General features: G+C 47.3%; 2 protein-coding genes across 2 annotated transcripts; one reads left to right on the top strand and one right to left on the bottom strand.

Annotated features, from left to right (window-relative positions):
- Positions 1-1,365: 1,365 nt before the first annotated feature.
- Positions 1,366-8,617, top strand: LOC123138883 (diacylglycerol kinase 7). The gene is made up of 13 exons (XM_044558732.1): positions 1,366-1,901; positions 3,095-3,217; positions 3,447-3,584; positions 3,664-3,749; positions 4,088-4,184; positions 4,811-4,880; positions 5,251-5,333; positions 6,011-6,081; positions 6,456-6,533; positions 7,437-7,524; positions 7,788-7,904; positions 8,017-8,198; positions 8,292-8,617. Exons 1-12 carry the CDS (start codon positions 1,506-1,508, stop codon positions 8,176-8,178), a joined length of 1,509 nt encoding a protein of 502 aa, XP_044414667.1. The 5' UTR covers positions 1,366-1,505; the 3' UTR covers positions 8,179-8,198; positions 8,292-8,617.
- Positions 8,618-8,682: 65 nt separating this feature from the next.
- On the bottom strand, positions 8,683-13,992 carry LOC123138882 (glutamate receptor 2.8-like). Its single transcript, XM_044558731.1, has 3 exons — positions 13,632-13,992; positions 10,122-11,759; positions 8,683-10,024 (listed from the first exon to the last, which is right to left on the bottom strand). Exons 1-3 carry the CDS (start codon positions 13,963-13,965, stop codon positions 8,952-8,954), a joined length of 3,045 nt encoding a protein of 1,014 aa, XP_044414666.1. The 5' UTR covers positions 13,966-13,992; the 3' UTR covers positions 8,683-8,951.
- Positions 13,993-22,927: the final 8,935 nt, after the last annotated feature.

Consider the following 22,927-nt stretch of genomic DNA (forward strand, 5'->3'; position numbering starts at 1 on the left):
CACGTCATCGACAAATGCGGAGAATACCATGTGAAAGTTGAGTTCAGATGTTAGGGAATTTTGTAAGAGATCTTATATTGTCTATATATATATATATATATATATATATATATATATATATATATATAGCCAGTAGCATCAGATAGATATATGAAAACTTTTTGTTCGACCAATCTATCGGAGAATGAGAGGTCGATCACTTCTCTCTGTGTATATGTTCATGATGATCTTCTGTACTTAATGGTTTCCTTCATTTACTTACTAGCTAACTAGCGTGTCAAGTACTCTCTATACGTATAGTACGTAGCGTCGACCAAGCACCGAGATAAAAGAGGACACTTCTCTCTATTAGCTAGCTAACACAATATATGAAACCCCTAAATTAACCCTACAAAACCCCCACCCCCCCTCCCCCTTCAGAAAAAAACCCCCAGCCCCTAAACTGCTAACGCGTGGAAACCTTGTGGTCCCGGTTGGTGGCACCAACCGGGACAAAAGGTCCTCCTGCCTGGGCAAGCGGCAAAGGCCACGTGGAGCCCCATCTGTCCCGGTTCCTGGGCGAACCGGGACTAAAGGTATAGGGCTTTAGTACCGACCCTTTGGTCCCAGTTCGGCAACCGGGACAAATGGCCCTCACGAACCGAGATGAATGAGCCTTTTTCTACTAGTGACCATACACCGACACCCTCTTCCTCGATGACCTAGCCAGGCCGGGCTACCATTGAAGATCGCCGCGCTGGATCCCTCCGGCCGTCATCGACTTCATGACCACCACCACCGAGCGCCACCTGATGAAGACCGACACTGAAGCCCTCATCTCCTTCACCGTCCACAGTAGCCCTCCAACAGCTCCACAACAGAGGCCGCCCCCGATCAGTACCTTCCCCGCCGCCGTCGACTCGCCACCGGTCTCTTTGCCCGGCAACGAGCACCGGCGGCGGCGAGAGTGGGAGACGGCGGGTGGCGTCTAGGGTTTTGGATAATATAGCATCATCATGTCACATATCTCCAACATTAGTACATTTAGGTGAAATATATGAATAAAACATCAAAACCCTCTAGAAAGAGTTTTTGACTTCAGATCCATCTGCGGAGCACTACGCTCTAGGAAAATTCAACGAAAACGCCAGCCATGCGATGCGCGTCCCTTTCACCGCGTCAAGAAAAGTAAATTCCTCCCCTGTAATGAAAAGACGTAAATGCTCCCGTCCAACGACGCGCTCCGCACAGCGCAAGAGAGCGAGCACCAGTCGTCCCAGTCCACCTAATTAGCCTCCCCCGCATCAAAAAAAAAAAAAAAAGGAGCCTCCCCCATTAACAAGAACTTTATTCCCTGCCTGCATATATACAGTACCCGTCAGCAATCAATAATAAAGTCGGCGCTGGGCTCAGCGCTCCTCCTCTTTCTTTCCCCAATTCATCCAGCTCCCCGGTGCCAATTCGGCAGCTGCCTAGCTGTGATACACTGTTGCCTTTTCCTTTCCCCGGCGGCGGGAGGCGCGGCGATGGAGCGGGCGGAGGCGGAGGTGGGGATGGCCGGCAACGGCGACGCCGTCCACACGCCCCACTCGGCGCCGCCGACGGCGCCGTCGGCGCGGGTGTCGATTTGGGAGTCGGTGCGCGCGTGCGGGGTGTGGGGCCGGGACGTCGACAAGGCCGAGCTGCGGCGCCGCGTCGTCATGCCGCTCTACGCGCGCCGCGCCGTGGCCGCCGCCGTCGCCGAGAAGGACGAGGCCGCCGGCGTGGCGGCCGCCGCGGCGGCGAGGGACGAGGGAGGGGAAGACGGGGAGGAAGGATTGGAGGTGGTGACGCCGATGGTCGTGTTCGTCAACTCCAAGAGCGGCGGGCGCCACGGGCCCGAGCTCAAGGTGCGCCTGCACGAGCTCATCAGCAAGGAGCAGGTGGGTGATGACCTCGCGATTCACGTGCTCCATCCCAATTCTGGCGTTTTCTCCCCCCTCGCTTTGCTTTCGTGATGGCCGTTGCTGTACTACTAATTGTTACCCCGCAGCAGATTTTTCTTCCCCATTCGTGTGGAACCCGGCAGGAGATTGATTTAGAGGTACCACTAGTATGATTTAGTGCGAGGTAATACACCCCCTTTCGGCTGGGACTAATGGATTCTGCTCCGGTGGTACTTTCATGGTACAATTGGTACTATCGTGAGAGGCTCCGCGACTTGTGATCTGAGGAGGATGGTGTGACGCGACCAGAATCTCTAGTTGCCTAGTATGTGTTGAGAAGATCGTCATGCCCCATATGAGGCATTGTACTAACCTTTTTGTTCCCCTTATTTCCGAGTTCTGCCTGATACTGCCAAGGTCGAATCATCTAGATGGCCATGCACTTAATTGGTACCACGAGGGGTTGGGGGAGTAGGGATGAAGACTGATACCTGACCATTATGGTTGGATGATAAATGCATAATAAATTTCGTATACCGTAGGCTGCTGTGAAGGCTCCATCAGACCGTGTCTCACTCCCACATGTGGTTCTAGAAGAGGTGATGAGGTGAAGGAAAAGAACTAGGACGGTAGGTGTTAGGTGGGGATGGAGGGAGGATGATTGTGCAGGTGACAGTAGTGAGAGTAATGTAATGAGACTGTCTATAATTTGTAGCTTGACATTTTCTTGTAACAGAAGACAGGTGCAGAGCCATTTGGTGATGGTCACCGATATTGTTTCATGTTGATGATTATTAATCAACATGGAAGTACTGGCTTCTACCAGAGTTAGCTGTGGGTCAACATGTGAAACTGGAGGTTGGCTTGTGAGGATTGGGCACTGATATCATTATGTGGTGTAAAAGGGTCAGAACTGATAGAAGCTAGGGCCGTAAAGAACTATGGATATGGGGCAATTCTGTGGAATTTGATGGTCTTTTAAGGGCTTGGAGAGCTAACACAACATGTTATTGTGGTTGTCAAGACATGCTAACTGTTTAGGACTCGTCTGTAATGCCAATTCTGGATTATTTTGTGCACTCAGAAGCCGCCACAGCATGTCTTTTGGAAATTCTATTTTCTTATTCTTTTGTTTGTTCTGGAAAACCATGGACTGTATAGTACTTGCTGATCGAACCGTTTTTGTTCAGGTCTTCGATCTTTCTTCTGTGAAGCCTTCTGATTTTGTTCGCTATGGTTTGGGTTGTTTGGAGAGGTTGGCTGATCAAGGTGATAACTGTGCAAAGGACATCCGTGCAAATTTGAGGATTATGGTACGTGCTTGATGGGCTTCAGTAAGGATATTGTATCTGTCAGAAGCTTTTAAGGGCTCGCTGCATGTTAGCTTTGTTATTTACTGTTAGAAACTATTCGATAAGTGAGCTTATATCTTAGCTCATGAGAGGTTTCTGCTCCACCATTTAGGTGTCCATATGCTTTCCTTGTATGTCACAGTTTTCCAACTGCTTTGCATAACATCCTTGCACTAGTTCTTTCTGACAGGTTGCTGGAGGTGATGGCACTGTTGGTTGGGTACTTGGATGTCTCCAAGAACTTAATAAGTTGAAAAGGGAACCAGTTCCCCCCACAGGAATCATTCCACTTGGGACAGGAAACGACCTTGCTAGATCATTTGGATGGGTAAGGGCCGATATGCGATGACGCTGTTCTGTTTAAGTTCTTTGTTTTCAATTGAAAATGCTAATCAACTCAAGCACAGGGTGGCTCTTTTCCCTTTGGCTGGCGTTCAGCTGTAAAGCGATATCTCAACAAGGCAGTGTCTGCTTCGGTCGTCCATCTTGACAGGTGAGAATGTGAGACCATTGCTCGAGAGTTATTTCTCTCTTTATTCACCTATATGCGTATTCAGCTCATTTTGTTGATCGCTGGTACTTCAATTTGATAAACACATTTTGTACTGCTGAGTAAAACTTATCATATACCTATCTGGAATATATTTCCTGATGGTGGAAAGAAAACCGTCAATCTACACAAGCCCAGCACCTATCTGCCATATTTATTATCTCCAAATGTGTAAGATGTGTACATCGCAAATAGGCTCAACTCTAGATGTTTCTTCTAATAATTGCACATACACTCTTCATCTGTTTTTGCTCTGAAAATTGCTACCAATGTTTTTGCAGTTGGCAGGCTGTGATTAGGATGCCAGAGGGAGAAATAACAGAGTTGCCACATGCACTTAAGAAAGCGGAACCTGCCGATCAGCTGGAGTTCAGCAAGGTCTTAACTATGAATTTACCTGGAAATTACAACCTGAAATAGAAAACAGACTTTAGCTCAAATCTATACACTCGGTGGCATGCTCTTCTTCCATTGTTAGATCTCTTCTCCACTTAAGAACATTGTTTAGACATTTATTAAGATTGCAATGATAACATAAAAAACTATTGTTGAGGTAGTTCTTTTTTGAAAGCGAGTCGTAAGATGAACTCTGCATTATATTGTTTGTTGTCTGCGCCTAAATGATCAAAGATAGTCTAAACTTTGCATTTTTAAATTTTTAAGAAATATTCAACCCAATTCTGAAAATCCAAGTTGCATACAGGATGTCCCTTACTTACCTAGGAAAATAATTTTAGTTACTGCTAAGTTTTGCATAGTAACTTTGAATGCGTGCCACTCTTTGACTCTGCATGGTTGCCTTTGCCTGTCATACTTGCTATTTCAAATGCTTGTTACAATTTGTTTCTCTTGAATAGTTTGATGGATTGTTCCAGCATCTTATTTTCTTCTGTCTATTGTCAACTCTGCTTGACAAATACTACGATCCCTCCTATATTTTGTCTTTCTCAGTGAATGTGCACGTACTTATGTATTTGCTAAAGACCTTGTGTAATTTGGTGCAGGCAAGTGGCAGTGAGTTAACAGAAAAAGCTTCTTGCTATAAAGGAGTATTCTACAACTACCTTAGCATTGGTATTACTTTGTTACTTCATCTACTTCCTTTCCTTAGCTAATTCTGTTATTTCTTGTGAACTTTACATGGTGATCTACATCTACTTGAGAGGTGTTTAGGGTTGCCTAAGATTTTTTTTGTGCGCTACACCTTAATTTGAAATTTTGAATGGCTGAATATTCTTCAGTATCTGGAAGTTTGATGTGAAATATATAATCTAAGAGTACACACACTGTCTCTATGATAATATAAAGTTGTAAGACTACAACTGAAACCACAAGATATAAATGTATCAGATCAATGATTTTTTGCTAAATTATATGGGTTATTCTTTATTACAGTTTGTTAGAGCTTTGATTCATTGTTAAGTGTGCCATTTATTTTGAATAGGGATGGATGCCCAAGTTGCATATGGCTTCCACCATCTACGAGATGAAAAGCCATATCTTGCTCAAGGACCAGTTGCAAATAAGGTGCGGAAAGAACTTCTTTAATGGTGTAATTGTGAAGTGCGATCTTTTTCATGTATGTCATTGTGAAGTGTGATATTTTTCGAAGCCCACAGTAATTTACTGAATTCTTTTGGTGAGGAGCTTCGCATTCACAATGTGCTGGTTAGCAACATCTTCATGAGTTAGTTGTCTTCTATCAGTAGGATATAATAAGTATGGCAGACTGATAGATCACGTGATGTTGCACACATACAAAAGAACTCATACACCCAAGTTCTCCCATATTATTATCATGTGGATCCAGCTGTATACTTGATAGATAAGCTGGATGTTATTCTGCAAGTTCTTCTAGAATATGTAACTTCTGAATAAAGAAAGAAACTGGCTTCAAAGATTCCTTTTCATTTTCTGTAGCATAGTTATCTGGTATCTGAAGGGGAGCCTTGGCGCAGTGGTAAAGCTGCTGCCTTGTGACCATGAGGTCATGGGTTCAAGTCCTGGAAACAGCCTCTTACAGAAATGTAGGGAAAGGCTGCGTACTATAGACCCAAAGTGGTCGGACCCTTCCCTGGACCCTGCGCAAGCGGGAGCTACATGCACCAGGTTGCCCTTTTTAGTTATCTGGTATCTCAGAATTCTATGTCATGCTGTTCTGCGACCTATAGGTGACTGTTTTAGTAATACTTGGTTATATGCAGTTGATTTATGCTGGATATAGCTGCACGCAGGGATGGTTCTGTACTCCTTGTACAGCAAGTCCTCAGCTAAGGTAATGACCTGCCTTTCCATGTACTTTGAAATGGAGCTGGACTTTTAAAGTATCAAATAGTTCCTTTGTTTTGATCCATCCTCGAGACACAATCATGGTTTGAGGTTAATTATGAGATTCGACCCACAGAACTTCTAAAAATAGCAGTTGTCCCAGACTATAGTACTTTCTTGGTTAACACATGAGGATTTGGATTCAAGTTCCACTATGCTCAGTACTATGCAATGCCAATGATCCACTGTTTTTATGCTTTATCTTCATATTTTTAGTGTTCATAAATAAACTGCAATAGTGCTAAGATATTCTTCTTCCTTTGTTTGAGACATTTGTCTCAATCATCTATCCAAGGCTGACAGAATGCTTTGTTAATGCAGGGGACTTCGGAACATTTTGCGGCTTTACATTAAAAGGGCAAATTGTTCTGAATGGGAGCAAATTCAAATGCCTTCAAGGCAAGTCATAGATTCTGTTACATTCAAAAAAGATATTTAGATATCAATGATCCTTAGGATGTCAGAAAATTGAGCAGCTGACTTTATTTATACGAACCCAGTGACCATTGCTATTAGTTTGGGCATTAGTGTTCAAAAATCAACACTGGGCAATGTATAGCATATGCAGATAACGTGAATTGCTGAAATGTGATGTCTGGTAGACCGTTTACAATGATTCATCTGAAAATATTTAAATTGGCACAAAAACTACATATGTGGGTTCAGTAATTATCTAGATAATAATTAATTTACCATATTTTGCATAATAGTAATATATTTGGTTGTCTTAGCAGCAGCCTGCCCTTTTCTTGGGCCTTACCTTTAACCGTAGAAAAATGTATGATATTGCTAATGTCAGGCCTGCTCAAAGTACGTAAGAGGTAAATAAATATTTGAAATATTGTGTGATGCTTAGCTTGTACTCCCTCCGTGCCTAAATATAAGTCTTTGGAGAGATTTCACTATGGACTACATACGGATGTATATAGACGTAATTTAGGAGTGTAGATTCACTCATTTTGCTCCGTATGTAGTCTTTTATTGGAATCTCTAAAAAGACTTATATTTAGGAACTGAGGGAGTACTACATAACTATTATCGGTTGGTTGTGTCAGTGGCATACCGTTTTCAATGTTTTTGGAACTCCATTTGCAATGTGTATTAGTAATACTGTTGTGAATCCTGGAAGTATATCACCACGAAACAGATGGTAGAGGATAATGTTGTGACTATCTTATTGGTGATGCGTTGGAACTTACTTGGTTACTCTTGATGATTGTCCTTCAAATTTGCTGTACAAATACTTATGTTGTATATCACCGAAATTGAGCTCACGTTTATTTCCTTCTGTTAATAATGCAGTGTTAGATCACTAGTGGTCTTAAATCTGTACAACTACGGCAGTGGAAGGCATCCATGGGGTGATCTTAAACCAGATTATCTTGAAAAGGTTGGTTGTTGAGCTTGCTCATGCATGCTGCATGATATTTTAGTTTTCTAGTCCAGGATATTGGATTTATAGCTAACTTTGAAGTTGCCAAATGGGATATATTGACCGCACGCGAGCATAATAACATGATTTGGTCTATCGTTGCTGCTGTATTTGTTTAGAACAAGTGGTAGCTACTAGGTAGAGTTCAGTATTGGGTGGGGTTACACAAATGGCCCTGTTTGTTCTATGCAAATGATGTGTCTTTTTCCCCCTCCTTCCAGAAAGGTTTTGTTGAAGCTCATTCAGATGACGGTTTGATTGAAATATTTGGTCTGAAAGAAGGTTGGCATGCTTCATTCGTTATGGCTGAGCTTATCAAAGCAAAGCACATTGCTCAGGTACTTGCCCTAACTTTGCATTGATTTTCCTGTCAAAGGATTGATCTATTTGGGTATCATTTCTTCAGTAACTTATGATGAACTTCTGTCCAAAAATATTGCATTCTGTTAGGCTGCAGCTATCAAGTTTGAAATGAGGGGAGGCGAGTGGGATCGAGCATATGTTCAAATGGATGGCGAGCCATGGAAACAACCACTCATCCAGGACCAGTCGACAATTCTGGAAATAAACAAGGTTCCCTATCACTCCCGGATGATAAACGGGGATTCATGAGATCTCCCTATGTCAATCAGGTATTGATTCCGGAAAGTCCATTTTCTGGTTGTCCGCCGACATCAGTTGCATCCTGATAGCTCCCTAACCATCCAATTACCATGCCATCTCAGGGTTACACTCTAGATCGGTAGGCTATGTACAGTTTAGGAGCAGCTGGAGCTAGAATCCATAGAGATGGCTCAGCTGCAGCGAAGATGATGCAATGTTTATTGGCCTTTACCATGCCATGGTCGAGTCATGGCAGGAGCACAATGCGCCACCATGTACTGTTGTATCATATATAAATTATGTTGTATCCTAGTTCCTTTCCGAGGGAAAACAATTTGAACTTGATTTGTATTGTTTTCTTGTCTCTGGTAAACAACCAGATGAAAACCACCATGTAAGATTAAGTTATTATGCTTTGTGTTCAATACAACAATTCTTTTCCCTCCGAGACGATCCTTTGTCTGATGTCAATCCTTTTGCTTAGAGTTGTCTAGATATATGGATATATCTAGTCATGTTTTAGACTTTTAGTGTTATGTATCTAGATAAATCTAAGACAAGAATTTTGAGACGGATGTAATACAATCCGTTTGCTTTTAGCTATGTACTAAATTGTGTTCTTTTTTACCATGTACAATTAACATCAGAGAACTTCTTTCCTTCGAATTCCCTAATGTTCACTAGAAGAAGAATACAAAACGATTTTCTGGCCAAAGTACAATTAGTGCCACAAGACTAGAACTCCTATACTGAAGGCATTCCTCATGGAAATGCTTCTACTCTTACTGCAGTTGAGAGACAGTTGGCCTTGTCATCTCCACGGCGGCTGCTGCCCCCTCCATCCTCTGCTCAAATGATTCACTGATCTCCGACACCGGCGTCCCCTCCGGCGAAGAGCCAGCATTCATCTCCGAGCTGATGTCCACGCTCAGCGGGCTCGCCCGTCCCATGGCGTGTTCCTCCCCACCGGCCCTCGGCGTCAGGCTCGCGTCGCCGCCGCTCCATCTCGGCGTCCTGCCCGCGTAGTCGCTGCCGTTCCTGACGGAGTCGTCGTTCCACGTCCTGAAGGTGGGGGACTTGATGTCCCTCTTGTCGTAGTGCTGCAGCAATACGCGCAGCCTCCGCACGGGCACGCTCCCGGAGCCGGCCTCGGCCTTGGCCTCCGCCTCCGCCTCCCGGAGCTCGTCGCGCTCGCGGTACATGAAGATGGCGACGTAAAGCAGCAGCATGAGGCTGGAGACGACGCCGGTGATGAGGAACAGCCCTCCGAAGCTCCGGAAGCTGAGGTTGGACGAGCCGTCGCCGCCGCCGATGCCGCCCAGCGCGTCCCGGCACGTGCCGGGCTCGCCGAACCACGCCTTCTCTATCCGCGCCATCTGGTCGCCCTCCGCCAGCCTCAGGATCTCCCGCGACACGTCGCCCACCATGGGCGACCCGCGCGGGAACACGAACCCGAAGCCGTCGGTCTTGTAGACGGGCCCCACCTGCATGTACCCGTCGCAGTGCTGCGACAGGAACAGCTTCAGGTACGGGATCTCGTCGAACACCGCGTCCACGCCGCCGTTCGCCGAGCCATTGGACAGCGCGTCGGCGTACTGCTCCAGCGTGCTGTACTTCTTCATCTTCCTCCCGTCGAAGCCCATCTTCGTGAGTAAGGGCTCGATGAAGCTCCCCTCCTGGTACCCGATGTGTTGGCCGCGCCTCTGCAGCTCCTTCACGTCGGTCACCGTCGGCCGGAGCTGCTGGACCGTCAGCATCGACGTCAGGCTCGCCGTGTAGCTTGACGTCAGGATCAGCACCACGAACACCCATATGATCACCACCAACCTCGACAGGTTGCTCTCCAGCTTCTCCTCTGAAAATTAAAACGTCAAGATTGATTAATTTGGTAATTGATATTCTTCAAGAACTCTGCAGAATTGAGATGATGAGATGGTTAGTAAGTGGCTTACTGTGTGCGAAGACGAGCGTTGAGAAGGAGAAGTAGAAGATGAGGCCGAACTGCTGCGACGGCGTGCCGCGGAACTCCGGGTTGACGCGGTGCTCGATGACCCACACCACGAAGCCGGTGAAGCAGAAGAAGGCGAGGCTGGCGAGCCAGAGGCTGGTGGTGAGCGGCTGCAGGAAGATCCACATGCTGGCGCTCGTGTCCGGCCGCGTCGCCACAACCATCGCCCACCCGGACTCCGTGAACGGCATCGTGAAGTCCGCCTCGTGCATCCTGCTCGCCGTGATCGTCACGTCCCCGACCGCAATGTCTGCCTCCCCGCCGCTCACCTGGTCCACCAGCTTCTCGTAGGAATCCGGGCTTCGGGGGAACGGCACGTACCGGTAGTTCACCGGGTACGGCAGGTTCTTCATCACCGCTTCGAACACGTCGATGCAGTACCCGGTGACCTTCGGCGTCGTCGAGTTCTTCTCCCCGACGACGTCCACGAACTGCTTGAACCCGTTCTTCATCGGCACGGCGACGTTGAGCACCCGTCCGTTCGGCGACTCGGTCCAGCCTCTCGGCTTGGACAGCGCCTCGCCCGGCCAGAGGATGGGTTTCAGCTGCCGCGCAGCCTTGCCGCCACCGTTGTTCAGGTCCCGCAGGATGCCGGACTCCGGCGTCCAAAACCCCACCGTCCTGGCGCCGTTCCCGATGATGTTCACGACCTCGTACGCCGCCACCTGCAGCTGCCCGTTCACAAGCTTGAACCTGCCGGCCATCCCGTCGAACGTTGTGTTGACCACCGCTCTGAGAAGCGCTGCTCCGGTGGCCGACACGCCGAGCCGGTCCAGGTCTGTAAGGGCCCTGCTACGCTGCGGCGTCTGAAATGCCGGGCCGGGGACACTCGCCGCCTCGGCTGCCGCCGCGATCGCCCACGCCGTGTCGTACGACCAGAGCCTCGTCACGGTCGGGTCATTGATCACGTCGTCGTCGGAGGCCGGGTTGCCTCGTCGGAACCTCGCCCTGAACCGCGCCGAGAAGTTCTTCACCTGGCTCGTGAGCTCCACGTGAGGCCGGAGGCTGACGACGCCTTGCATGGCGTCGACGTCCTCGGGGCTGAGCCTGTCCACGAGGCTTCCGACGCCATCTGTGACGACCCAGGCGTAGCCATCGGACATCATCCCGGCCTCCTCCGCTCGCCGGAAGAGCCGCGTGGCCAGGCGGAAATTGGCATGCACGACGAACACGCGCGTCGGCATCGCCTTGAGGCGGTAGAGGAGCGCGTCGAGGGCGTTGTCGTGCGCGCCGCTCGGCACGGCCACGCGTTCCACGATCGCCGCGCTGTCGACGCTCTGGAGCGCGTCGGCGAGCGCCGGGAGGATGCCGGTGCCGTAGGGCGAGTCCTCGTGCAGGACGACGGCCGCGCGCCATCCGAAGTGTGCTAGGACAGTGGCGACGGGGGTGGCCTGCAAGGAGTCTTTGGCGGCGGTGCGCACGAAGTAGGGCGTCTGCGCCGGGGAGAGGGACGGGGACGTGGCGGAGTAGGAGAGCACGGGGACGTGAGCGCGGCTGCCGATATGTGCCACAAACTCTGCCTCTGCTGATGTCTTGGGCCCGATGATGGCCTGCACCTGCGCGTTCTTGATCAGGTCCAACGCTGCAACAACAGCAAAGAAGAGGAGTTTTAGGCCCATGGTACTCTTTCAGCCCTTTAAAATCTGAACCATTAGAAACTTTTAAGGAGCCCAAACTAGGAGTGAAAAATGATACTACAGTTTTCTAAATAAAAGGCGAGAAAAATGATTTAGTTAGTTTCTCTCAACAAAGGAAACATTATTATTTTGAAACAAAATTAAACATTTTTTTAGGGAACAAAGTAAACATTCTTCTTTTTTTGTGGGAGCAAAAGTAAACATTGTATAAGTGTGAATTGATGAACACCCGATTTCTGCTCCCATGAAGGATCTACAGAAGCTGAGCAGTCAATATCATCGACCAGATTAAGAAGCCATCTACAGTGGTTGGTGTACCAAAGATGACTGGGGCTGCACCAGAGAACATGTAAAGTAATGAACATCCGATTTTCCTGTCGTGAAAGATCTTTTAGAAGCTGTCGAGTCACTTTCATCGGCCAAATTAACAAGCTAGCGCCCATCTTTCTGCTCGAGGACTTCGAAACTACTGTCGTGTGTATAGCACTGCTGCGAGGACTTTGACAAGGAAGTTCGAAAGCGAGTCGTCTCCCAGACCCGAGCAGACGACACACATGCTAGCTAGCTAGCTTGGACTGCATACATGACCGACGATGACGAAGAAGCATGAGTGGCCATGACAAGTACTATAGCGTATAGTAAGAATTTCCAAGAGTGCTGCTAATTTTGGAGTGGCCGTTCAACGTTGCTGACCCGACATGCATGATGCACGTACGTCCACATGGTGCGATGCGTTGAAACTTGGATCCCATGCATCTAGGGGAGTGGTTGCGATGCGTTGCAGAACGGATATAAAGATTTGAGGCATCTATCTATGTCCTTATCGTCGACTGTCGTCCCCAACTAATCTAGCTACAACCACATGAGCCATGAAGCTTGACCGACTCGCGCGCTAGCACGTGCATGCGTACGTACGCGGTGAAGAAGCAGACGGCGCGGACTAATCAGACCACACCAGTCCAAGCGCCCAATGATCGACCCTAAGCAGCCAAGAATAGTTAATCTTTGTCGCACAGGCTGACAGCACGCACGCACGTACCAAACCCTGACAGAAGTAGCGAATATCTGCACTTTGAGTCCACCGGTCGCGGTTAAAAATGGCTGTTTATGCCTTGTGGGACGGATTAGTTGGGATTCCAACGCAGCTCGATGGAGATGTGGTGGTTGTTAACTTGAATCCCCCGCGCGCCGTCGTCGTCCTTGTGTTGACGGTCGAGGAGCTGGCTAGCCGGACAAAATGGCGACAGGGCCGGCCACGATGGATGTCCATGCAAGACGACAATTCTAAGGCTGGCGGCCCGGCAGCCGGCCGTGAGAGGCGCCGCCGTATCCGGCGGCACCACAGAACAGCTGGTGGCTCGTGTACCACAGACGGCGGGAGCTGCACAGTCGTACGCGCGGAGCTAGCAGACTGCAGCCCCCAGTGGGTAGGCCAAGACAAAAGAGATAGTGCTAATCTCAAGACGAGCTTGGATTAAGAGCTTAATTAGAGAAGGCAGCCATGATGGCGTACGTGATAAGCGAGCGAGGTTAACTAATTACCACCGGAAGCGGCGACGTCCGGCCCTGGAATGGAGATCCGCCCAGGTGGCCGGACCCGCCGATGTGCGCCGCGCAGCCATAAGAGCTGCACAGTCCCATGCGCGCAGCAGCCGCCGGTGATCGAGGGACTAAAACGGCCAGGCTAGAGAGCTAATGTCGAGACGGCAAGCTTGCGTTCGCAAGTGTTATCGTGGACGGCAAGCTAGAGTACGAGCTTGCATAGATTCATGAAGCGAAAGAGCATAATTAGAGAAGCAACTAGCTAGGGAGCTTACCGGCGGAAGCGGCGCCGACGACGTCCCCTTTGGAGTCCCCGAAATGGAGCTCCACCCTGGTGGCCGACCCCGGGTGCGCCGCGTAGTAGTCCTCCACCGCCATCTGAATGCCGGTCCGCCGCCGCAGCGACACCGCCGACGACGCCTTGGTCGCCCAGTCCAGGATCACCCCGACGCGCACCGGCACCGGCGCCAGCGCCGACACGCTCTGCGCCGTCGCCACCCGCAGCGGGCCCGCTGGGTGCTGCCCGACGAGCGCGGCCACCACGAGCAGCAGCAGAGCGTAGAAGAAGGACGGGCCGACGAGGGAAGAAGGCCGGAGCGCGCGCACCATGATCGCGCAACCTGGGAAGAAGCTATGGGATCGATGCGTGGATGATCAGGGACGTACCCTCTAGCGGCGGTCGCTTTATAGGCGACGTGGATGGTACCGGCGATGGAAGTGGAACCTGGCGCGATCGATCGATTTGGTTTTGCGGTGGCGTACGGCGACGTTGCTCTTGAAAATCACTCGACTCTTGACTTTGACTTGTATGCGGGAGGTGGGCCACGTACGTGTACGTTCGACAGCTACGTGGCAGCGCAGGAACCGGTCAAGAGCGTACGTACGTACCCCCTTGTGGAGGTCGACTAGGATAGAAAGGGAAACGACCCATGGTGAAAAGAGAGTGAAAAGCTCAGAGCTCTCGTCTTCTTTTAATCCCTCTCCTTTGATCTAGGAGTAGCTAGCTAACTCTAGGGCTTAATTGTCTGCTGGTCGATTGACTCTGCCTGCCCCTCCCGTGCATGAATTTTTTACCGGGTTCAAAGAGGAATCATGTTCTTCGCTGTTGAAAATATGTTCCACAAACATTCTTTACAAAAAATGGGATGACCGTGGGGTACATTTACGTAGTGTGTACACGGGACGTAGGGCAAGCACCGACCATGGCCACGACTTTGCTGCGGTGCATTCCTGCCTCGTTGAAGACGTTTGTCGAGTTGCACAGAGTCAAATTTTAAGAGCAGCTGAAATGGAGAATCTTCTGGAGTACTTTACATATGGTTTGGATGGTAGCAGGTAGTTCTGTTAATTGGCCCGTTTTGTTGGATACATAATTAGTAGTATACAATACAATGAAACTACCTACCTCTAGGGCCTGATTGAGAAAATCCTACCCTCTAGGAGTGTAGGAGACATAGATTATCCTAAATTGGAGAACTTTAGGTCACTGGCTAGCTTGCTTCACGTCACTTGTTAAGCTGCTGTACGCATTCTATACTCGATCGAAGAACGACATGCGAAATTTCACGGAGTGTTCCGGCATCTACACGACTACACACAAGAATGTCACCCGCAGAAAAAGAATATAAAACACACCAATGTCAAACCTCGTCCCATAATTTCCAATTGCGATCCTGACCTACTACTAGCTTATTCACAAAGTCCACCGGTTGCATGAAAGAGATGTGCAAGGTTCAAAGTGTGCCTGCCTATCATGCATGGGTCGACCTTTTGGAGAAAAAAGTGCGGATCTTTTCCTAACGCCCCAGCTCAAGCGTCATGGACGACGACGCTACAAGTATAAAATACACCCCGTACGTCTACCGCAAACAATACGCAATTGGCCAATTGGCCTCTTTGACCTAGCTAGCCGCCCCTGCAAATAGCTAGGGTACTCTGCCTCCCGCCGGCGCCGGCGTCGGTCCGTCCCGTCTTCGATGGGCCCCTTGCCGATGGGAGGGTTCTGTTTTTAGATCTTTTTTCAAGGTTTCTTAGGGTTTGTGTCCTGCTCAGAAAGGTGAAAGGTGAGACGGCGGCGGCTCCCTGAAGATGGAATAAAGGTCTTCTTGCCTAGCCCCCTTTCTGGTGATGCGTCAAGCATTATCGGTGGGCGTGTTGAGTTGTGTCTCCGGCTGATCTGTTTTTGATGAATTTGCTGGTGTTCTTGGTGGATTTGGTGTAATGCCACGAAAATTATATTAGTGAAAACGAAAGAACCGAATTAGGGGAAACGCCGCCAGACCGTACGTGGAGCTGTGCCGATGCAGAAGCATGCAATCAAGCGACGTCGATTTGTTCGCCCAACATTCTGGATTTATAATTCAGTTGTAGACGGCATGCATTACTGTCTCCTGGCCACAAGACTCCGTGCGGAAATTTCCGTAGAGTTTACTTCCGATCAGCATGCGTGCCGCCAATTAACATCACGGAAGATCTTTGTGGATTTTTCGCAGCGCGTAAACAAATTCTCTGCCTCTGAAGTCGGAGTACTAGTACGGTACTCGCTGGTCTGTTTGTCTGTAGGTTTCAGTGCCTGTCTGTCTGCCTGTCTTTGGTCCATGACTGACCTGAATCTGTAGCTGAATGATGACCATGGATTGGGCTACGGATGGACGCTGAAGTTGCGTGGCAAATCCGCATGGATGAACGTCATGTAACTAAGCTTCAGCGTGGATGGTTCTGATTTCTGAATGAACGAAGGAGTGACGTGGGACGTCGGGCTATATGAAAACTTAATTCTAACAGGGTCTGGTTTGAACGTCGGAAAATGACTTGACTGAAAGAAGATCGCGTCTCGATCGAGTGCGCATGTGCGTTGGTGACCGACCTGCCCGGGACTTGGGCGCTCCAAGTGGGCTGGTTTTGTTGACAAAACTTGCACATACGGCGGGAGTACGTACGTACGTGCAGTGCACAGAGAAGAATGGAAGAACATTCGAGATTTGTCCACCAGAGTTGCATACAACTAGCTTTTCGTCTAAAAGTTGCATACAACACTGCTCTGCAGCCCCTGGGCCGCCTCTGAGAGGCGCTGCGCTCTCCCTGCTCTCTGCCGCTCACAGGCCGTCCGATCCGGACTCCAAGAAATCTCTGCCGTCCTTCAACTTGTTCAAGAGTGCTCGATTTGTTGAAGATACATTTCCCCTTTTCAATTTTTTTTACCCCGGTTATTTTTTGTAGGAAAAAAAAGGGACAATCAACTGTGGTGTTCAGTGTGTACAAAGGACCTCCGCGCTCAGGACAACGGACAGGACCTGGGCTGCGTTGGTGCCCCCGAATAAGTTCTTTTGCACAAAAAAGTCAAAAGAGCAAAGAGAAAACTTTGGAAGAGCAGCTAGCCAGCACTCCAATTAATTGGCTGGTCGCGCTGGAAGTACGTATGAAATTAATATATCTTTTTTTCCCGGTATGAAATTAATTTATCTACCACTCCAATGAGTTGTAGAGCACACAGTGTGTACCGAAACATCATACTCCTACTAATGTGGACATTTCATCTTTCCTTTTGTTTAGGTTAGTAGTAGCAACATTCGTTTTAAAAATGAATGCATGGAAGAACAGACGAAATTCCACTGAGTTTTCAAGCATCAATCTATCTTCCCAGGATGTCAAACTCTTTCTCTCTCTCGAAAAAAAGAGAACATCAAACCCCGTCCCTTAATTTCCACTTGAACTGTACTCACTTGCTGATTCAGAAAGTGCGTTTAATTAGCAGCATCTCTTTTGCTGGGCCGGCAGAAGAACCGGATACTAGTTTGCGCGAGAACATTAATTAACTTGATGGGTACAAAGTGCATAGCTACTGTGCACATCAGTCTTGCTTACTTGTCGGCTTGTCGCTCATGCATGTGTACAGATCTTTTCCTGAAGGGAAAAGCCCAGCTCAAGGTCGCAGATGTTGACGCTACTGGCAAAGAACAGATGTTTCCACGTAGTCCCTCCGTTCCTAAATGTAAGTCTTTGTAGAGATTTTACTATGGACCACATACGGATGTATCTAGATGTATTTTAGAGTATAGATTCACTCATTTTGCTCCGTATGTGGTCCATAGTGGAACCTCTACAAAGACTTATATTTAGGAACGGAGGAAGTAGTATATTAATAGGGGGATGCAAAGATATAAACTTTTAAATGCAAAGACAACTTGGAGAAGATAATGCACAGACATTTCGTGCATGTTTGATAATTAGCTGTCGTTGGATGCAGATATTTAGCTCGAAACTTGCAGGCCAAGTTCAGATCAGCCTTGGTCGCTTCTCACTTCTCAGTACGCAATCAGAATTTATGCCGCCAAAATTTAGAACGAAATAAGGGAATGAAAATGAGGCTGTGCCACTGCTTGCAGCTGTAGCTGTTTGTGCATGAAGCATGCCATTACATCACACAAAATACTCCTACTGGTCTTCGATCATGCGGAAATTTCCGTGGCGTTTAACATCACCGCGATACTGGAGATTTCATCTGCCGTGATTAAACAACTCCGTTTGCAAAAGTCTGAATCTAGCAAGTACGTCTCGCTGTGTTTTCCATTACCTAAATGAGGACCGTTGGAACCCGCCCAGCATTCCACATGGCACGATCTTCTACATGGAGATTTCGGAATTACAACGTGTGCATCGTACCACAAAATACACGACGCGCTAGCAAAATTACTCGTCTTGCACTGGCAAAATTAAATAATGTTTGTCTAGCACTAGATAAACTAAAATAGACTCCTTGAACGTCAGAAATATGACTTGACTGAAGAATTATACGGTGACCAACTTGTTCAGACTTGGGTATTTCAAGTGGGTGGTTTTTCGCTAATCTTCCGGAGTGTAAGACGTTTTTGATTTGTCAGTCACTTATTCATTACTTTGGTCAATCTTACCCAACTCCAACTTCCTTGCGCGTTTGAGATTCAGATCAAGACGGGAAAACCATCAAATACTCCCCATTGTCTTGGAGCAGCAGTTCAATAGAGAGGCCAACAGATGGAGCGGCGTTACATCGACCGCATTGAAGACGGCGGGTCTTGGCGGCGTGGAGAAGTGGAGAAGTGAAGTCTCAGTGTTGGACGTGGTTTCATCGACGCGCACAGGCTGGTGACGCTGTCTGGTGTTGTGGTGACATCGCCGGCAGATGCGACTGGCAGGATTTTTGCAGTGGTCCCTCCTGAAGATGGGAAGGCGGAAGATGGCAGCGGCGGATCCTAGAGCGTGCGCAGGCGGTGCACGTTATGGGACGCCTAGACCGGATGGTCTTAAGGCCACTGGATTAGATTGTGTCTGTTATGTGGACACGGCGCATCTGTATACTTTCTAGGTGTAGCAACTTTGTTCGTCTAGTAGGTGGCTTCGGGTTGATCCCTGTAATCATTTTGTCAGGTTCTGGTGAATAATTAATAAAGATGGTTGTGTGCATCATGCTGATGCAGAGGCTGGGGCTAATCCTCCTTGTCGAAAAAAAAACTCCCCATTTGCCACATCTATCTATCATATATAAAAAGTATTTAATGGGTTTACCAGAAAAAAAGAAATTAATAGACTAGAAAATCCCACAAAAACCAGTAACTTATGGCCGTTGATTTACTAAATAGCAAACCAAGTCCAATAGATCTTCCATGTAGAACAAAAAGCCCTGCCAAACAAATTGTTGATGAGTTAGATATCGACGATCAGAGCCAGTGTGGCGACGATGAGGACTCCGATGATGATGATGTAGATTATCGAGTTGTTTTCCATTGAAGAAACATGTCTATATAGTTCTTTAGGCAGCAGGGCAACGGATGTAGCTTCGGGCAGCAGGGCATCGGATGTAGACGCCCTTCACACAGGTGTTGCCAATGTTGAAGCGCCGGACAATGGAGTAGCAAATGATGAAGGCATGCCTGTCCGTGTGGGCGATGAACCTGTTATCGAGTCCCAAATTATGCTGACTGCGACTTCTCACAGGGCATCAGGCGATTCAAGGGATGGCATGCTTCTACGAGATATGATAGACAAACAACTCGAGGCGCATCTTCGGTCAGAAGATGTGGTGCTCATCTTTTGTATACTTTGGCTTACCAGAGGCGTAAGAAATTGAAGCTACCATCTCCGCCCTATCCAGTTTCACCACTTGAGCCTGCCCTGCCGTCAGATGTCGATATTCATCTATTTATCAAGAAAATAGTCGCCCAAGAGCTTGGGATCCGTGTGGTTCACAAGGGCACCAGTGAGATCATTCCACCCCCACTCGGCTGAAGCAGGATCCATGCAGGTGATCTATCAATGTATACTTCTTCTTTTTTCAATATTATTTTTTGTCTTTTTACATGGTGTTACTGTAGTGCACACTTCATGCTAAGTTTAGCTGTTGTTCTATGATAATTTGTGTAGTATAACCTGGATAAGGTGTACCTATATCATTTTCGCCCTTTTGTTTCTAAAATTGGCTCCAAACACATTTTTGACTACCTTTTTTGTGCAGGGTACCTGCCAAACAAGGTGATACGCCTAAGGCGTCATCCAGTGTCCCAGGAACAAGGTATTTCCATTTTCTAAGGTTTTAAATTTTTCTTCTTCTTTTTTTCTAATCTTTGCTTCCATATAAAAGACTTTCCAATTTGGTTCTATCCTTTTTGAGTTTCCAGTCTTTTATTTTTGTTTGCAACAGGAGTTCTCATGTAAGCACCAAAATAGACGAGAAATAGTGCAATACGACATCGAGGTGATTCTCGCGTTCTCGGCTCTTTTCCCATTGTTACTTCTTTCTTCAACATATATTACTTAGTCAAAATAAGCTAATATTTTACACTTTTAGTATCTTATAACTTGATTATTCAACGCAATTAATTTAGTCAAAATAGGTTGGTATTTTTTATTTTTAGCATCTGATAACTTATTTCTTCAACATATATAACTTAGTCAAATTAGGATGGTAATTTACATAACTAGCATCTAATAACTTATTTCTTCGACATAGATAACTTAGTCAAAATAGGATGGTAATTTACATAACTAGCATCTGATAACTTATTTCTTCCACATAGATAACTTAGTCAAAATAGGCTGGTAATTCATATAACTGCTCGCCCGGGTTTATTAGCCCAAAGACAAGATCGGCAGGACTAAGGCAACCCGTAATTAGGTGCGTTATATTAGGCATTACCCCCTCCAATAGTTAGTTGATGTTTTATTTTGCACATCAGTTTATTCCTTGTGATGAATGCAGCCACCATCCCACCAGGTCTCCACCAATGACGTACAGGGAACATATCTGTGCACTGGGGTAATTGGTGCTATTGGTGCATCGGATCCCATTGCACATTCAAAAATGTTCAAAAAATCCAGAATTTTTTAGTGTATTGAGACAACATCAATGTATGTTTTCACAAAAAGTCGAATCAAAATTTAAAACACAACTCAAGGTACAAAAATGACAAATTTGACATCAATGTGCTAATGGGCCAACACCGCCCAACTTGTGTTATGTATTATTCAGTGTCAAATTATTCATTTTTGTATCTCAAGAAAAGTTTCAAATTTTGGTTTGAATTTTTCTGACCATGTACATTGATTTTGTTCCAATGCACTGCATTTTTTCTGGATTTTTTTGGAACATTTTCAATGTGCAACGGGGGGGGGGGGGGGGGGGGGGGGGGGGACCGTTGCATCGGTAGCACCCAATTGCCCCGTGCACCAGATACATCCGCATGACGCGCATGCATGCATGCTCACACGCACAAGAAAACGCATGCATAGCGCACATTCCAGAGTTTAGCCTCCTTAAGTTCCAACTCAACAGTTAATTTGAGGGGGAAAGGTACATGATCTTCAAAGTTAGTAAAAACAAATGGACATTTTTGCTCACAGACTCAATAAACCCAGACGGAGGAAATAGCATCTGATAACTTATTTATTCAACATATAACTTAGTCAAAATAGGCTGACTTTTTTACACTCCTAGTGTCTCACAACTCCTTTTCATCATCCCCTTTCACCTTTCAATTTTTTGCAGTAAGAAAAATAAATGAAAGAAGGGTGTGAAAAGGTGAAGGAAATATGCCCTAGAGGCAATAATAAAGTTGTTATTTTATATTTCCTTATTCATGATAAATGTTTATTATTCATGCTATAATTGTATTAACTAGAAACTTGATACATGTGTGAATACATAGACAAAACACCATGTCCCTAGTATGCCTCTACCAGACTAGCTCGTTGATCAAAGATGGTTAAGTTTCCTAGCCATGGACATGTGTTGTCATTTGATGAACAGGATCACATCATTAGGAGAATGATGTGATGGACGAGACCCATCCGTTAGCTTAGCATAATGATCGTTCAGTTTCATTGCTACTGCTTTCTTCATGTCAAATACATATTCCTCCGACTATGAGATTATGCAACTCCCGGACACCGGCGGAATACTTTGTGTGCTATAAAACGTCACAACGTAACTGGGTGATTATAAAGATGCTCTACATGTATCTTTGAAGGTGTTTGTTGGGTTGGTATAGATCGAGATTAGGATTTGTCACTCCGAGTATCGGAGAGGTATCTCTGGACCCTCTCAGTAATGCACATCATATGAAGCCTCGCAAGCAATGTGACTAATGAGTTAGTTGTGGTATGATGCATTACGGAACGAGTAAAGAGACTTGCCGGTAACGAGATTGAACTAGGTATGAATATACCGACGATCGAATCTCGCGCAAGTAACATACCGATGACAAAGGGAATAACGTATGTTGACATAGTGGTTCAACTGATAAAGATCTTCGTAGAATATGTGGGAACCAATATGAGCATCCAGGTTCCGCTATTGGTTATTGACCGAAGAGGTCTCTCGGTCATTTCTACATAGTTCTCGAACCCGTAGGGTCCGCGCGCTTAACGTTTGATGATGATATGTATTATATGAGTTATGTGTTTTGGTGACCTAAGGTTGTTCGGAGTCCCGGATGAGATCACAGACATGACAAGGAGTCTCGAATTGGTCGAGAGGTAAAGATTGATATATTGTAAGGTAGTATTCAGACACCGGAAGGGTTCCAGAGTGTATCGGGTACATACCGAAGTACCGAAGGGGTTACCGGAACCCCCCCGGGGAAAGATATGGGCCATATGGGCCATAGGAGGGAGGCTAACCAGCCCACAAGGGGCTGGCGTGCCCCCTATAGGAAGGAGGCTGAATTGGACTAGGGGAAGGGGGCGGCGCCCCCCTTTCCTTCTCCCTCTCCTACTCCTTCCCCCTTTCCCCCTCCGGTAAAATGAAAGGGGGGGGGGGGCGAATCCAACTAGGAGTCCAAGTGGGACTCCTCCCACTTGGCATGCCTAGGGCTGGCCTCCTCTCCCTCCCTCCTTTATATACGGGGGCGACGCCCATATGAGACACACCAATTGCTCCAAGCCATGTGCGCCCTCCCCACAGTTTACGCCTCCGGTTATATTCTCGCGGTGCTTGGGCAAAGCCATGCGCGGATCAGATCACCGTCACCAGGCCGCCGTGCTGAGGAACTCATCTACTCCTTCGACCCTCTGCCGGATCAAGAGCTTGAGGGACGTC

This window comes from Triticum aestivum, chromosome 6B (genome assembly GCF_018294505.1).
Source record: "Triticum aestivum cultivar Chinese Spring chromosome 6B, IWGSC CS RefSeq v2.1, whole genome shotgun sequence".
NCBI classification, from domain to species: domain Eukaryota; kingdom Viridiplantae; phylum Streptophyta; class Magnoliopsida; order Poales; family Poaceae; genus Triticum; species Triticum aestivum.